Genomic DNA, 18,326 nt, shown 5'->3' with positions numbered 1-18,326 from the left:
TGCTCGCGGCCTTGTCCTCGGGGGAGAGGCGGCGCAGTACTTGCGGGTCGCTGCTGGCCCACTGCCTGAGATCAAAGCCGCCTTTGATCAGGGAGGCGCGGAGCTTGAGTAGGAGAGCCTCGGCTTCTTCTGGCGTCGAGACGCTTTGTAAACAGTTGTCCACGTAGAAACTATTTGTCACACTTTGTTGGACCTCTTCATCTGCTGCTGGGTCCTCTGCGACGTGCTTTTGCAGTGCAAACGTAGCACAGCATGGGCTGCATGTGGTTCCGAAAGGGAGGACTTCCCATTGATAGATGGTTGGGTGCTCATCTCCGATCCTCTCTCTCCATAGGAACCGCAGCAGGGGCTTGTCCTCCTCCACTAGCCTCACCTGCAGGAACATCCCTTTGATGTCGCCGCTGATAGCCACCTTGTCCTGGCGGAAGCGTAGTAGCACGCCTAGTAGGGAGGGGCCGAGTGTTGGGCCGGCCAAGAGTTCTTTATTCAGATTTTGTGATCCGATCTGGTAGCTGCAGTTAAACACAATGCGATCCTTGCCGTTGTGGTGGACCTTGTGGTGCGGCACGTACCATGATTCGGTCGTCTGATCGGCCTCTTTAATGTCAATTTTCTTTATGTGTCCCGCTGTGATTAATTTGTTAATCTCAGCGCGGTACACAGCTTCTTGAGCGGGGTCTTTGGCTAGGCGCCGCTCTGTGTTCAATAGATACCGCTCCGTCGCCTCTTTTGTAGCACGAAAGGTGGGCATTCCCTCTCGCCTCAGGAGTGGAGTTGCGTATCTCATCACTCCGCTGACGTTGACTCTCTTTGTCCCGTGCTCGAGGAGGGCTATAGCGTAGATATCTTCCTTAGAACGAATGTCTTTCTTTTCGTTCTTAAAGGGCATTGTCTCTAGTGTCCATAGCCTCTCTACATGCTGCAGGAGTGTGGTGTCTCCTTCTGTCGCTCTGGAGTGGAGGCAGCCAGTGGCTGCTGTTCGGTTAAGAGACTTGGCGAGGGGGCCTTGTAACGTCCATCCTAGGCGGGTCTCGACTGCTGCAGGACAACCTCTGGGTCCTGTATGGACCCGGTCTATCGGGACTATGAGGTCTGCATGGTCGGAGCCTATCAGCAGGGTCGGGGTGGCGCCGTCTATGAGCGGGATAGGAAGTTGACGCAGGTGCACATATTTCTCCATCAGCTTGGCGATGGGGTAGGTGTACTGCGATAGTCCTATTTCTTGGCTGGTGAAAGCATTAGTAATCCTGTACCGTCTCTCTGGCTGCCCGCTTGCTGCGATAGTGAAGGAGACATTCTCGCCCTTTATCGTCTTTAGATCTCGTCTTATTGTCCGAATAGTCATCTGGTTCTCGCTCCCCCGTAGCCCCAGCTGGGCCGCAGCGGACGCGAGGAGAAGGGTCTTCTCTGACCCGTCATCAAGGACGGCGTAAGTGTCCATGATCTTGTCTTGGTAACTCAGGGTTACACGGACCACCTTTAAGAGCACCTGGGCGCCGCTGCTGCTAGCGGGGTCAATGTACATAACACTTGCCTTTGTGCTGTTGGATGGTGCAGGCTTTCTTTTGTTACTGTCGTGTAGGACATCCAGATGGGCTCCGTCACACCGACTACACTTCTTCTTTAGGCGGCACTCAGCTGCCATGTGACTGCGCGCACATCGGTAACAGCGCCTGTTGGACTTTATCCAGTGACTTACTTCTTCAGCGGTCATCTTCTTGAACTGGTCACATTGTGACAACCAGTGTTCCTTCTCGCAGTACGGGCACACCATCTTCCACTTCTCTTTCGTCAAGGGGGTACTGTGGTTCTTGCTGCTCGGTACTGATTCTGATTGGTGCATGACAGTCACCGATCTTCGGCCATCGTTTACTCTCCTAGGTCCCTCTCTGGAGCTTGGCGTGCTCCGCACGAACGTATCCAGCCGTAGGCTGCTGACTTCTCTCGCCAGGAAGTCGGCTAAATCTAGGAGGGATGGCTCGGGACCGTTAGGATCACGGTGGTCTCTTTGCCGCCTGAAGCGCTCCTGTCGGGCGGGCGGCAGCTTCTCTAAAATCCTCTCGACGTTCGAGTTTGCGTATAGTTCGTGCATACCCTTTTCTCGTTGCGCCCCCAGCATCCCTACCAGGGATTGTACTTTTATAGACAGGTCGTCTAGTGAGCGATTGTCTGTTGCTGGGGGTAGGCGATCAATATGCCTTATCTCCTGTATTACGTAATCCCATATACGTCCATATCTCTGGTCCAGCGCTGCTAGAGCCGCGGTGTATGGGGTCGTAGAGGTGGCATAGGCCAGCGCTATGTTGTGCGCTCGGGGCACTTTCAGGTGCTTCAATAATATTGCATACTTGTGGCGTTCATCGGCGACATCCACCATCATTGTCTCTAAGCACATCCGGAGCTCCGTGTACTGTGCTCGATTCTCATGGGTGAAGTCTGGAAACGTCGGTGTGCCAATGTATGACGCCATGGATGGCTGGCACATCGGTGAGCGTTGGAAGAGAGGCCTCCTGGGCGAGTCTCTTCTTACGCCTCTCGGTGGGCTGGTACTGGCAGGGTACCATGGCCCGCTGGTCCAGGTGCTATTCCTCGGGACTGGTCGTGCGTCATGCTCACCCGTGAGTCGAGTCGGGGGTCTGTAGCGCAGAGCCGCGGGGGTATAGCCTGGGCTGTACTGGACCTCCTGGTCCTGTGGAGTAATGTGCTGCTGTCGGGCTTGACTCTCCTCTTCTCCCTCTTCTTCTTCTGCCAGGTCATCTAGATCCTGTAGTCGTTTATTTAGCCTCTCCGCCGTGTCCGCCGTTCCTTCCTTGTAGCTGGGTCTCACTTGGACCGGTCGGGGAAGGAGTTCGGAGGGGGGTGTAGACTCTCTCTGGTGGTCGAGTTCAAGGTCGCCTAATCGGTTAGGGGAGGGTGCCCTTGACGTGTGTCTTGACGAGGCTCTGGAACCCCTTGTGGAGAGAGGGGGTGTTGCCCTGGTGATCAGCTGCTCCATTAGCTGCGCTTGTAGTCTGTCGCGCTCGGCTTGTAGTCTGTCGCGCTCGCCCTGTAGTCTGTCGCGCTCGGCTTCGCGCTGGATGAGAGCGATGTCGCGCTCTGCTTCTCTTTGGGCACCGTCAGCGGCACGCTGGGTGTCGGACCGGTCTCTTGCCATATTCTCTTCCGTCTGAAGGCGTCTCATCTCCAGGCGTATGTGCTCTTCTTCGCTCCGTTGCTGTGTTTGGAGTCGATCGCGTTCACCCTGAAGTCGATCGCGTTCACCCTGGAGTCGATCGCGTTCACCCTGGAGTCGATCGCGTTCGGTAGAGGCTGTCAGGCTGACGAGGAACGCCTGTGACAGCATCCTCTCCGCCTCGCTGGGGGAAGACGCTTGTAGAGGTGAGCCGCTCCTGGCTGTACTCGTTGGGGAGTCCTGGAGCTCTATCTCCTCGGCGCTCTCCTCATCTTGTTCCGTGCAGAGTTCCACCTCTGGAGGGTTGTCTTCCTCCCGGAGCTCTGGGGGGACTACTTCTTCGGTATTGGCGGGGGGTAAAGTCGTGTCAGTTCCCTCCTGGTCCCCACCGTGAGCTTGGTCAGTTACATTAGAACCCACTAGGGCCTCTGTGGTCGGGGTATCCTGGTTGATAGGGTTGGACATAATTTTACTTTCTACTTTTACTGCGTTTACCGTTTGTAGAAGGCTAGGTAGTTTACTGACGGCGTAATCCTCTAAGTACTGAGGTGGCTGTCGTCTACGTTGCGGGCGTTCTACTTTAGGAGGACCGTTTCGTGGAGTGTTCATCATAGGCCATTTCAATATTAATACCACTATATTAATATTACACTGATTACCCTCCGGCTCGAAGGACCAATTGTAACTGAGGGGTACAATTCCCTGACTGTATTGATAAGTATGGTATCATTAAACCACTACCGCTTTATGTACTTTAATTACTGGCCATACAGTACACGATATCTAAGTATGATGAACACTTTCCCACATATGAAATCAGGTCCACACAAAGGTAATAGTCAAATATTTAATATATAGCAAAAGGTACATATAATAATTACTTATTACATTTATGATTTGAATTGAATGCTCTTGTAAGGCAAATGAGTACTCGTATGCAAATCAACACTGAATGTCCAATCTCTGGTTACACAGGAAGCAAGTATACAACCTGGCTCTTAGGGGATTATAGCGATGGTCACTTAATGATTATAGCTGGATAATATACTGAAGGGGTCCCGCCGGTTGTAAGCCAGTAGGGGGGGTAGGAGAGCCGTCGGCTGTATCCCGTCTGGTCAACGATTTCCAGGGAGAATTCAGGTACAGAAAACAGTGCCCGTGGAACCTTGATCCACAGATGAATACACTTGGGCTCTCTTGTAGACGATGGCTGTAGCTGTCGCTGTCGGTCCACAACGAAGAAGAAGCGAGGCGACCTCAGTCTGGTCTGAGCGCCGTCTCACCTTGGCTCCTCTCGGGGTAAATCCAACACTCACCGGTGTTGGCGATTATCCGCTCCACAAATCAAAGCACCAAAGCAAATAGATATTCCATGCCGTATAGGGCTCAGCAGTCGTCGGGGTAGGTAATCCAATGTGCAGGTCCACTCGTCCTCGCCCAGAACTCCTCGGATGAAAGCACCACGCGTGGTCTGCCCAGCCTGGTTAAGACTCTAGATAACGCGAGGAAACGATGGGGGTGCTGCTCACTTTAGAACTCTAACCGAACGATGCACCATACATAATAGACTATTATTACTTAATAGAAATACGGTGCCAAACTCTGGCAATTCAGCTATTAATTCGCACGAGGTCTCACTGCTATTCTAAGGCCAAACAGGCCGTACTACACCGCACGCGGTATCGTGGGGTGAGGCTTCACGTCTTGTTACTTAGTTGGGTAGAAGGGTAAAGGACTAAGAGGAATTCTACATTTCTTGCGCCATATTTATATGCACAGTGGACAAGTAGTGCCGCTCTGCTTTCGGTAGCCGTATTCCTGCGCGGAGCTGAGGCTAGTAAAGGCATGTCTCGTCGGTACCTTTGAACTTGAACGCCAGGGGCTTGTCCCTGGCGCCTGGTCCTTTTGTCCAATAAGAGAATGAACTATTATGGGCTGTAGTAGAATAAAGGGATATTCAGTGTATATGTACAAGGAATATACAAAGGATATCAAACGATATACAAATACTATTAAATATATATCCATAAATAAATATATATATTCGGTTTAATCTGATCCTTCACAACAACAATAGAATTCGATAGATAAGAACTAAAAGATATAGCTGATATTAGAAAAATTAATATCGAAATCGAATGACAAGTTGACCTAAAATAAATTCACTAAAGGGGAAAAAGAAAAAACACAGCTAAACAAAAACAAAGAAAAGAGAGAAACAATAAATAAATACAAAAAAATACAAAAAAAAATACAAAAAAAGTGACATGGGTTCTTTGGTACCTTCATAGTTTATTTTCGTTTCGTTTTTTCTTCTTGTCTCCTTTTTACTCTCCTGTGATGTCGTTTCTTTTTTTCCTATACTCTTCCCACTTCTCCCATTTTGATTCAAACTTCTCGTCTTGTAGCCTCAGCCTATATGTGATTCTCTCCATTTCCTGTATCCCACCCACTATCTCTGTCCATTGTTCCCTCGTCGGTGCTTCTACTCTATACCACATTTTCGTCAGTGCTTTCTTGGCTGCTACTAGTAATATCTTAATCAAGTATATATCTTTCCCCTGCATTCCTTCCTGTGTTAAGTTCCCTAAATACAATACTTGTCCAGTCTGGGGTATTTCATATCCTACTATTTCATTTATTATCCCTCCTATCTCTTCCCAATAGTTCTTTATTATCTGACATCCCCAGAATATGTGTGTGTGGTTTGCTATTTCCTGTCCACATTTTCTCCAGCATGGTTTCTGTGTTGGTGTATAGTTGCCCTGTATTTCTGGTGTTATAAAAAATCGAATTATGTTTTTCCACCCAAACTCCCTCCATATCCTTGACCCTGTGGTTGTGTGTTGTATCTTACATATGTTATACCATTCTTCTTCTGTTATCTCCGTTTCTAATTCCTTCTCCCACTTTTCCTTTATATATTTGGTTGTGATGTCCTTGCTGTCCATTATTGCCCGATATAGTGCTGATATCCCCCCCCCCCTTCCTTCCTTCGTATGCTTTTACCATTATCTTAATTATCCCATTCTGATCTTTGTCTTTGTCTAGTTTTATTTCCTTGTTGTAGTAGTCCCTAATCTGTAAATATCTAAAGTGGTCGCTATTCTCTAGTCCGAATCTTTCTTTCAATTTTTGTAGAGTCTGGATCTCCCCTCCTTCTGTTATTGTACATATTGCTGTTATGCCCCCCCTCTCCCATCTTTTGAACCCATGATCTTCTTTCCCTGGTTTAAATTTGTTGTCGTGCGTTATCCATCTCAGTATCTTGGTTTCTTTTTCTAGCTTGTATTTCTTTACTATCTTGTTCCATATATTTATAGTGAATTTGGTAATTGTGTCTATTAGTTGTTCCTTTCTTCTGTATAGCTCCCTGTCTCCTATTAGTGCCTGCACTTTGAGTCCCTCATTTTTTGTTTCTATGTCTTTCCATTTGGCTTCATAGTTCTCGTTGCACCAACATGTTACTATTATCAGCTGTGCTGCGTAGTAGTAATCTTCTAAACTAGGTATTGCCATTCCTCCTTTCTCCTTTTGTAATTGTAGAGTCACATATCTTATCCTTGGCCTTTTCCCCCCCCATATGAATCTTGATATCTGTTTATTCCATTCCCTGAACTGGCTTTGTGGTATTAATATAGGTAGAGCCTGAAATAGGTATAGTAACCTTGGTAATATATTCATCTTTATAATTTCGATCCTTGAGCTAAAGTCTAGAGGCATTACTGTCCATCTTTCTAGGTCTTGTTTGATTTTCTGATTAATCTGTGTATAGTTTGCATCGTATAGTCCCTCCACCTCTCTTGTAATATTCACTCCTAGGTATCTGATCCTGTCCATATCCCATTTAATCTTGTATTTGTCTTTGATCTCTGTCGTTGGGGTGTAGTTCAATGTTAAGGTCTGTGTCTTTGTTACGTTAAGTCTATATCCTGAGTAATATCCATATTCTGTCAGTAAGTCCATCAGTGTCGGGAAGCTTGTGTCTGGTTGTCTCATATATACTATCACATCATCTGCGAACAGTCCTAATTTATGTTCTGTTCCCCTTATCTCCACCCCTTTGATGTCCTCGGTCTGTCTAATTAGTTGAGCCAGTGGTTCGATGAATATATCGAAGAGCGTCGGCGAAAGACAACAGCCCTGTCTTGTAGCCCTCTCTAGTTTGATCCGGTCCGTCAGGTTGCCATTTACTTTAATCCTTGCCGTTGGTTCTTGATATAATGCCCTAATTGTTTTCATCACGTTTTTGTCTAGTCCAAATTTCTCTAATACTTTATATAGGAATATCCAGCTTACACTGTCGAATGCTTTTTCTGCATCCAGGCTAACTAGTACTGCACTTCCTCCTTCTTTTTGTATCTCCTCTACTATCTGCACTGTCTTTCTAATGTTGTCCTGTGTTTTTCTTCCTTTAATGAATCCGGTCTGGTCTTCGTCTATAATATCTGGCATAAATGTCTCAAATCTTTTGGCTATTATCGATGTATACATCTTGTAATCTACATTAAGTATGGACACTGGTCTGAAGCTACTACATAGTTCCTTATCCTTCCCTTCCTTTGGAATCGTAGTAATTATGGCTTCTTTCCATGAGGGTGGCATTGTTCCTTTTTTCATTGTGTGTCTAAATGCTGCCTCTAATATGGGCCTCAGTTCCTGTCTAAATGTTTTGTAAAATTCCGAAGGGAATCCGTCGCTACCTGGTGACTTATTGTTCTTTGCTTTACTGATCGCATTTCCCACCTCCTGTTCTGTTATCTCTGCATTTAATATTTTGTTCTGTTCCTTTCCTATCGATGGTAAATCTAATTTTTCTAAGAATGTCTCTATCTCTTCTTCTCCTGCCGCTTTCGGTTGTGTGTATAGTGTCTTATAGTATTCTACAAAAGTCTTCTCTATTTCAGCTGGTTCTCTTAGTAACCTGTTTGTGTTTGTGTCTCTTATTGTGTGTATTGTATTTTGTTTCTGTTGTATTCTGATTAGTCTAGCTAAGAGTCTGGTCGCTCTCGTTCCTCCTTCATAGTATGTCTGTTTCACATATCTAGCCTTTTTCTCAACTTCTGTCAGTAATTCTTTGTTTATCTTTTCTCTAACGTCTTTTACTTCCCTAAGTGTCTCTTGGTTCTTTGAGTTTTGGTGTTTTTTCTCTAATTCTTTCAGTTTCTTTACTAAGTTCTGGTATGTCTCTATTCTGGCCCTCTTGAGTAGTGCTGCCTTTGCTATCAATTTTCCTCGTATTACTACCTTCATTGCATCCCATAGAATGTTTGGATCTACCTCTCCGTTATCATTTTCCTCTCTGTATCTTATTATGTCTTCTTTTACTTCGTCTACTAAGCCTTTGTTATTCAATAGCCCTACGTTCAGTCTCCAGACTGTGTTTCTCCGTCTACTTTTCAGATTTACTGTCAGATATGTTGCGCTGTGATCTGATATGTCTGTTACCCCTATTCTACAATCTTCTACTCTGTATCTGTCCCCTGTTGTCATGAGGAAGTAATCTATCCTTGAATATGTTGTGTGTGGATGTGAATAATGTGTGTATTCCCTGTCTAGTGTGTGTGTTTCTCTCCATATATCCGTGATTCCTAATTCTGTCATTTGTATTTTCATATATTTGCTAATGTGTGTTCTCCATCTCTTTGTGCTTGTTGTGTCCATGTCGTAATTCAATACTACGTTGAAGTCTCCTGTACAGATTAAAACGCCTTCCCCTTCCATTGCTATAATATCAAAGATTGTTTCAAATAGGTATTTCTCACTGTCTGGGGGTGCATATATATTCATTAATGTTACCATTTGGCCTTCCATTTTCCCCTTGGCCATTACATATCTCCCCTCTTTATCTCTCACTTCTTTAATCAATTCAAACTTCACTGCATTCTTAATCAATATAGCTACTCCTCTCCTAAGGTTCTGTTTAAAAGAACTATAAAACATATTCTCGTATCCGAATCTCTTCAGTTTTTCATGTTCTTGTTGTATTAGATGTGTTTCTTGTAGAAAAATAACCTGTGCCTCCTCTTTTCTAAGCTTCGTCATCACCTTACTCCTTTTGATTGGATTATTCATTCCATTAACATTCAGCGACATCATCTTAATACTTTTAATTTGTGTCATCTTTCCATTCGAAATGATCTCCCGTTCTACCCATGTCACATAAAATAATATTTGTAGTTGTAGCCACTGCTAACTCTACTCGACTTACATTCAAATAACTATAATAAACATTTACAACATTCACAAAGTTTGACAATTCCATGGTGTCAGAGGTATTTATTTTCTTTCCTCTATCCCCTGCTGGGGGGTGGGGAGAAAAGGCTCTCCTATTGAGAGGGCTCCCCCTAGTGGCTAAAAAAGAAAGCTCACCATGTAAGTCCAGCATTGTCTGTGTGCTGCCCTGTCCTTGAGCTCCCGGTAATATGATTTTTTTTTTTTTTTTTTTATATATATATATATATATACATACATACACACATATATATATATATATATATATACATACATATACATACACATATACACACACACAATCTGTCCAACGTGTGTTTTTCTCTCTGTCAGTCATTTTCAGAGACATAGAATCATTTTTATGTCCACATTAATTTGTACTGTGTATCACATGCCTTTTCTCTGTTTAAGTTTTATCTTTTATTTTTTTTTTATGTTTACAATTACTCTTATTCTATGTTGTGTGTATTTCTATGCATCTTTCACATTTAGTCATGGTCTTAGTCAAATGTTTTTGTTTTGTTTTGTACTTATCTTTCCTTTTGAAGTATCGTGGTCCCTCGCGCTCTCCCTGTGCTTCTCTCCGATGTCCCTCTGTCACTCTCCTCAGCTGCTCTGTCTCGAATCATCTCCAATCCCCATCTTTCATCCGTCCTCCTCTTCTCGACTCTGTTCCACCTGCGCATCTTCTCCAGTCTCTCCATCGGGGTGGGTGTATATGTGGGTTTTCCCCCCTCTCTTCGTCCCGGCGTCCTCTCTCCATCCCGATGTATGTCCCTCGCTGCCTCTTGTACGTTGCTGTAGGTTTTGGTGCCTTCCTGCCAGTACACTTTCAGAGCGGTCATCGGTGATTGGAACCGAATCCCTTTTTCTTTTAGAATCTTTTTTATTTCCACGTAACTTCGGCGTTTTGCAGCCACCTCCGCTGCATAGTCGTGGTCAAAGGATATTCTCTGTCCTTCCACATCGATCTTCGTCTGCCAGGCTCTCTTAAGAATGTTCTCCTTGACTTCAAACCTCAGGAAGTTAATTATGACTGCTCTCGGTGGTCCATTTGTCTGAGGTCTCGGTGCTTGTATCCTATGTGCCCTCTGTATTCCCATATCGGTGTGTTCTGACAGTGACATATCCAGTTTCTCTCGTATTAGGCTTTCCATATATTTGGACATCGAGGCTCCTTCTAGCCCTTCTTTCAGACCCCACACTCTTATATTGTTTCTTCTTGATCTCCCCTCCAAGTCAGTTAACTTCTCTCTCATCTTCCCTTGTTCCTCGAGAGTCTCCATTAGAATCTTTTGTACTTCTGTACTCCATTCTTCAGTCTCGGCCGTTCTCTCTTCCAACGCCACCGTGTCTTTCTCCTGTTTCAGCAACTTTTCGTCAATTGACTCAAGTCTCTTATTTATTTCTTCTTTGAGTTCGTCTTGTCCTTTCTTTACTTCTTCTCTGAGTCTGTCTATACTTGTCTGTATGCTTTGCGTGTTCGCTTCGTTTACCTTCACGCTAGTTTGCATGCTTGCCTGTATGTCCCGAATACTGGCTCCGAGTTCCACAGCCCAGCTGGGGATCTCCGTGTTGACTTGTTGTAGCTGCGCCATTTCTTCACGTCGTCTCGTTATTTCTTCGCGTCGCCTCGTTATTTCCTTTTCTTCTTTTAGGGTCTTTTTTGTTTTCTCATATGTCCACTTGTTCTTCCTTGCTTTTGTCATTGAATGCTTATTTTTTTCGTTTTCAGATCATGTTATTCCACGTTTGTTTTGTATTGCGACCGGGAGCTTTTTTCAAAGGCTGCTCACTCAGACATTTCAAACCGGAAGTCGCAAATACACACTTCCACATCGGTTTTTGAGATGTTTAGTACCAACTTATTCCGTTTTATCCAATCAAACACCATATTTAACTCAGCTGATAAAACGATACAACACAGTACATACCAAACACAGTACATACCAAACACAGTACATACCAAACACAGTACATACCAAAGACGGTACGATACAACACAGTACATACCAAACACAGTACATACCAAACACAGTACATACCAAACACAGTACGATACAATACATCATGATCAGAACATTACAACCAGAGGATTAGATTCAAATGTATTGTCATTATACAGGTACAAGTACAGTACAATGAAAAGGGGTTTGGCATCCAACCGGAGTGCAAATCTAACAGTAAAGTGTAATGGTAATATACAATGTACAGGTGATTAAACTGGATATAAAATTAGTACTACTGAGTAATAGTGCTAATCAGATGTATGTACAGAGTTGTAGTATTATTATGTACAGTGATATAGGTATAAATACACTAATAGTAAGTCATACTACTAGATCAGAGATATGTACAGATATAGTATCTACAGATATGTAAAAAGTATTATATGCAGATATGTACAGACATATGTGGATAGATACATATTGGTCAGCTGCTCAGCGCAGTTCCTGACCACATGGCTGGGGATGCCATAAGGGCCAGCTGCCTTACGTGCATTAGTCCTGCTCAGTGCAGTACACACGTCAGTGGGGGAGAGAGTGAGGGGTTGGAGGTTAGCAGGGAGAGCAGCCTTGATGGGTTCCTTCTGGTTGTCCCTGTAAAAGCGGGCATAAAAGTTATTGAGCTAATTTGGGAGGGAGGGCTCAGTGGTTAGAAGAGACTTGTTGGTGGGTAGTCTTGATGGCCTGGATGCCCTACCACATGTGTTGGGGGTCGGGAGTTGTTGTGGCTTGTGGCCCGCTTAATTCCCCTATTCAGTAGGCCTGCGTGTCACCAGATCTAAAAACGGTGTCACGTGCCTTTAGTAGTATACAGACCTCTCTGTTCATCCACGGCTTCTGATTGGGGAATGCATTCATCTTTTTAAGGGAGGTGACACTGTCAATGTTGGAGTTGATGTAGTTCACAACGGAGGAGGTGTAGGAGTCGATGTCTGTGTGCGAGTCCAGGGTGGCCTGGGTGGCAAACATACTCCAGTCTGTGTTGAATCCACGGCTGCAGCTCAGAGTCTGCCCTCTCAGACCATATTTTGACTGTTCTAACTGAGGGCTTCACACGTTTGATGCGTGGGGTGGGGTGTACTTGGGTAGAAGGAACAAATAAAGGTGGTCAGATTGTCCCCGGTGGGGGAGGGGAACAGCCTTGTAACGCCCATTATGTTGGAGTGGTCTAGTGTTGATGAGTCACACATTTTTGTAAAATGTTCACCTTTTTATCCAATTGTATAAAAAAGTCACCTTTTTATCCAATCAGAATAATTTGAGCATTAATTTCTTTTTTAAGAATACCGGTACTACAGTACTTATGATCAGTGACTTTTGTATTTTTGACCTGTGTGTGTTTATGTTTGTGTGCTTTTTTATGTACATCACAGCCCTGCAGGCAGGCCAGACGGTTATCAGTCCAGAACAGCTTCAGGCTTTGGGTCACGATCACATCATCGTCGCCCAGGAACAGGCCCTGTCAGACCAGGTATCAATATCACGCTGGGATTGGATAAATGATAACAGCAGTACATTTTACATATATCAAGCTTCACCCTCCTTTCTTGATCCTCCAATCACAAATGCTGCTTCCCTAAAACAGTTTAAAAGACAAATATTAAAAGTTAGGAATATAACAGGAGATAGTGATGTCTGATGCTGGCAGTCCAGCCTAAGGTAAAATCACACTGTTATCATTTTAACAACTTCCTCATCCCAGATTATTTCGAAAACAGAAATGTATTGGGTGTTTCTATGTAAATGGTATATATATAGCGCACCGATGGCAGAGGCAACCACGCAAGGTGCTGCCAACCTGCACATCGGGAGCAATTAGGGGTTAAGTGTCTTGCTCAAGGACACTTCGACACGCTGCCCGGGAGGAGCGGGAATCGAACCGGGAACCTCCGGATTCCCAGACAACTGCTCTACCTCCTGAGCCACTGTCGCCCCTGTGTAGCTGTTGTTGTTTCACGTTGTTATTTCACATTGTTTCATTGTTTGCATATGTGTTTTGTGATCAGGAGGAGGGAACGTACATCCAGCAGATCACCACAGTGGATGGACAGACAGTTCAACACCTGATGACGGGAGATAACCAGGTAACTGAGGTACCCAGGCTGTCCTGTAGGGTTTCCACTTGTTCCCTCATAATCTTCACGTATAAAATTGTGTATAAAACTAGGGCTGTCAAAATCATTTATATTTTTAATTGCATGATAGTTTCGCATGATTGTGTGTTAATTGCATGATAGTTAGTGCAAATAAAATAATACAGAGCTAAATGCACCTGTAGGGACTGTTAACTGTTTCGGGGCCAACCACGGATAAATCCGTGTTTCGAATCCAACGGTTGAGGACAAGCCACGGACATGTCCGTGGCAAGGTTGTTTTGGCTTTTATTCCATTGTAATAATCTACTCGATGTCACCGAGCTGCACTGCAGATCTACCCTCCTCTTCGAATTCTGAAAAGTGCATTACCGGCCACATCCTCTTAGGGGTGCTGTCTCGATAATGCAGTGTGCCCTGTGGCAGAACGGTGCACTATTTTTTTGACTTTCAATGGAGTTTCCAGTTAGCTGGATTCTGGATGTGCAGCCTGTAGCTTGGAATACCTTTTGCGACGCCGAATTCACTATGCAGTAAAGGAATATATCATCAGCCAATGGACATAAGGGTCTACCAGATGGCGATCGATAACTGGGAAATGCTTTGGGGGATCCAACCGGTCCACGGTAAGATCTTTTTCACGTAAATTACATGCTGATCAGGGCTTGTTATGATAGCCATCCACCCGATCAGCGAATGAGGCTAATGAGGCTAACGCGGTTATTGGTAATCAATAATCAGAAACGACGTCCCCCGCCCCCCCTTTCATGCATTCGTGGTGGACCATCATACCGATCATATGCAGTTTGAGTTTTAACTGTAGCTTCTGTATATCCGAAATGCCATTGGATTTAACGTTAGTAGCTATTAGCCCTGTATCTCGCGTTCCAGGAAATATCCCAGCCGAAATCCCTTATAACGCTTATATTCAAGACGCTATAAAATGAGAACGTATTGATGAAAAAAAAATATCTTTATGCCATTTTGAAGGGACGGTTTATGGTCTCAATTGACAATGAGAATGGACAGATAGCAATACTATAAAGTATAGATTTAGCTCTACAAACAGCCCCACGGACTATGCAAGTCTGTTTAGAAATGCTGGCCGTCTACAGTGATTTTAGATGGATCCAAATGGCCATGAATGTGTTAATGAACAAAATACATGACAAACTGGTAAGGGGTGAGTAATCCTAAGTACTTATCTGTCACACGAGTCTTCAATAATGTTTAATGGGGAACCGTTTTGGGAATACATTTGTGCCGATGTAGCTCATGTTAGCTTTGTTGACGGATGGATCCTTTGGAATGGGATACCCCCTTACACTAACCAAGCTCCTGACCTGATGGACTAGACTCTTCCGTGTGTTATGTTGTGCTGTGTATTATTATTATTATTATTATTATTATTATTATTATTATTATTATTATTATTACTTCATCTAATCGTCTGATGTCATCTCTGGTATGTGATCCAGGTCCAGTACATAATCTCACAGGACGGGGTGCAGCACCTAATACCTCAGGAATATGTGGTGGTCGCCGACGGCAACCACATACAGGTGAGTGTAGTTGCTGCACAGAAACCCTTTGACCAATGAATGGATTTGAAAGTTAAAAGTGCTTTTTATTTTTTTAACTGTGCGTTAACTTTAACCCTCTAGATGCCAGATGGACAAATCATCCAGTATGAGCACGACGGGGCCTTTCTGCAGGAACAACAGGTGAGGACGCTTATCCGAAGTACTCGATAGTTAACATAATGCGATGGAAGAGAAAACACAAGGCAGTCGGTGGTCTGTAACATTCCTTGTCCCCGACAACAACAAAGACCTTTTGTTTTATTATAAAAAATAATTTAAAGTCTACCTAATATAGCCAAAGTCATCAAGGTCAAGGTCAAGTTTATTAGTATGTCCCAAACTGGGCAATTCATGTTACAGCAGATAAATAGGAGCTCCAAAAAAACACAGCAAACATACATAACAAGAAGAACACAGACAGACATGTACAGTACATGGTTGCAGGATCAGATCATGACAACAGTCAAACAAGCAACCACAACCATCCCCCCACCCACCCACCCACCTTAAAGCTGCCCTCTCCTGCCTCCTCCATTGATTGATTGATTGAAAACTTTATTAACAGATTGCAGAATGGGTACAATACAGTACGGCTCAATACACACAATTGTTAAGGGGATGCAGGTCTTGTAGACCAGGCCCATTGCAAGTTGCTGTACTCTGTTGTCTACTCTAAGCCATCCTAGGTTGTTAAAATGGGCAGGGGTGAGGTGGGTTTTAGGAGTAAGGTCAAGCAGTAGTCTGACCAGTTTGTTTTGAGATGTTTGTAATCTTGTTTTTAGTGCCTTTGAGGTGCTTTGGTACCATGAGGTGCAAGCATAGTCGTAGTACCCTTGAATGAGTGCTCCTGTTAGTCTTCAGGGTATTCTTGTTTACCAGAGAGGAGATCCGGTACAAGAATCTTGTTCGTTGGTTGACTTTTTTTATTACATTGGTTGATGGCACGAATGGAGGTAGGTATAAATGAGAATTTGTATCTATTGTTTTTAGCTGCAGGGGTCTCCAAACATTGGCCGGAAGGCAATAATTGATACTCCGGATTTAGGGGGTGAGAGCTGTCCGCTCTAATCGATGACGCCTTCCTGAGCACCTGCTCGTCATATATATGACCCAGACAGCTGAATTGTACCCCTACAATCTTGCTAGCCCCCCTCACAATCCTGTTAACACTTTGATCGCCATGGTTAAATTCATAATTTACCATCCCTAGCCAGCTCTATTTGTCTGTGGAGAAGTTCCCCTTCTTTGCAGGGCTATAACTTTTTAAATTCTATTGCTAAATTGACATTATTATGGCCCATTCAATGTCCTATATCCATTGTTCAGGGTGTAACAACGATATACTTTTTCATTCACATATTCATACTAAAATATGGTCTAAAGTATAAGTATGTTTTTATCGTTTTCTGCAGCTTTCTCCAGAACTTGATTTATAGCCCCAAATGCATTATATTGATGATCAAATACAGTTTGGTAGCGATCGGTGCCAGATGAAAAATTTCAACTGGAGGTACAATCTTCCTTGTTCATCTGATATTGACCGGATGGGCGAGGGGGCGTTTATAATTCCGTGGGCAACGTTATACCATTCATCTAGTGTGGGTCATATGATCATCAGATCAGTTAGTATAGAAGACGTTAGAAAATAACGTTGAAACTCACCGTATCTTCCTCGCGCCGTTGGACGATCAGCTTGGAGTAGACAGTTTTCGATTATGGGATATTGATCCTGATGAACCATTTCCAGGTTGTATAATACTATATACGTCCAAATAACGTTGTTTATTGAGTTAGGGCGAGCGATTGATTATCCAGTGTGTTGAGATAGAGTCCTGCTAATGATCGCGAGTGCCCGGACGAAATATGGATGAGCACTTCCTGTTTGACGAGTCACTTCCTGTTGGCGATCTGCCGATCTGCCACCAGATGGCGCTCTTGAACCGCTAGAGAGTTGAGTGGAGCTCAGCTGTACATCTCAGGTCCCCGGAGGAGAAATATGATTTCGATCACAGATTTTTGAATTATTGATATCAAAGACGAGTTACGGCGTCTTCGGCAGAATGAGCATGGCTAGGAAAGACGTCCAAAGGCGTTTTCGGCGACCATAGTGTTAACCCTTTCACTGCTGCACTACCAAAACGGTTAACCCTTTCACTGCGACAATACACAGAAGGTTAATTGTAACTGAGGGGTACAATTCCCTGACTGTATTGATAAGTATGGTATCATTAAACCACTACCGCTTTATGTACTTTAATTACTGGCCATACAGTACACGATATATGAATATGATGAACACTTCCCACAATGAAATCGGTTCCAGTCAAAGGTATTAATCAAGTATTTAATGGAGCAAAAGGTACATAGGATACTTTACATTATTATTTGAATGCACTTGTAAGGCAAAGGAGTATGCGTAGGCAAATCAATAACGAATGTCCATTCTCTGGTTACGCAGGAGGTAATTATACAACCTGAATCTTAGGGAATTATATCTATGGTGCACTAGTGATAGCGGGAGATACTGGAAGGGGTTCCCACTGGTTGTAAGCCAGCAGGGGGGGTAGAAGATCTGTCGGTAGTAGGACGTCTGGTCAACGATGACTAGGGAGACTTCAGGTACAGAAGCCGGTGCAGTAGCCTCTTGATCCACAGACGAATACAGCTTGGTTCTCTTGTAGACTGTAGCTCCACAGGGAAGAAAGCTAGGCGGCCTCAGGCTCTCTGAGCGCCGACTCGACTTGACTCCTCTCGGGGTAAATCCAACACGTGCAGGCGTCGGCGATTATCCGCTCCATAAATCACAGTACCAAAGCAAATATATTCCAGCTGCAAAGGGCTATGTAGTCGTCGGGTAGATTAATCCAGTGTACATGTCCATACGGCTCTCGCCTAGGTCTCCTCGGGTGAAAGCGCCATGCGGTCGGCCCAGCCTGGATAAGAACTCTAGCTAATACGAGAAAGCGTTGGAGATGCTGGTCACTGTAGAATTATAACCGCACGATACACTATACACAAATAGACTATTAAAGACTCAATAGAAATATGTCGCACTCGACGGTATAGCGCCAAACTCTGACAATTCAGTTACTAATTCGCACGCGGTCTCGATGCTCTATTCTGAGGCCAAACAGGCCATACTTCACCGCACGTTGTATCGTGGGTGAGGCTTCAACTTATCGGTAACATACTAAGGAAGGTAAGGGGGTAAGGGGCTTCTACATTCACCTGCGCCGTA

General features: G+C 44.3%; 1 protein-coding gene across 2 annotated transcripts in view; it reads left to right on the top strand.

Moving 5' to 3' along the window:
- Positions 1–18,326, top strand: part of LOC311244600 (zinc finger protein 335-like) — an 81,160-nt gene that overhangs the window by 44,567 nt on the left and 18,267 nt on the right. For both annotated transcript variants that reach the window (XM_084334197.1, XM_084334196.1), the window contains exons 23-26: positions 12,786–12,883; positions 13,419–13,496; positions 14,984–15,067; positions 15,170–15,229. In XM_084334197.1, the coding sequence (XP_084190323.1) occupies positions 12,786–12,883; positions 13,419–13,496; positions 14,984–15,067; positions 15,170–15,229 (320 nt within the window). The remainder of the gene's footprint in view (positions 1–12,785; positions 12,884–13,418; positions 13,497–14,983; positions 15,068–15,169; positions 15,230–18,326) is intronic.

The sequence above is a fragment of the Notolepis coatsorum genome (genome assembly GCF_963971535.1).
Source record: "Notolepis coatsorum genome assembly, chromosome: 17".
Lineage (NCBI taxonomy): Eukaryota > Metazoa > Chordata > Actinopteri > Aulopiformes > Paralepididae > Notolepis > Notolepis coatsorum.
This window is presented reverse-complemented; position numbering and strand designations above follow the sequence as displayed.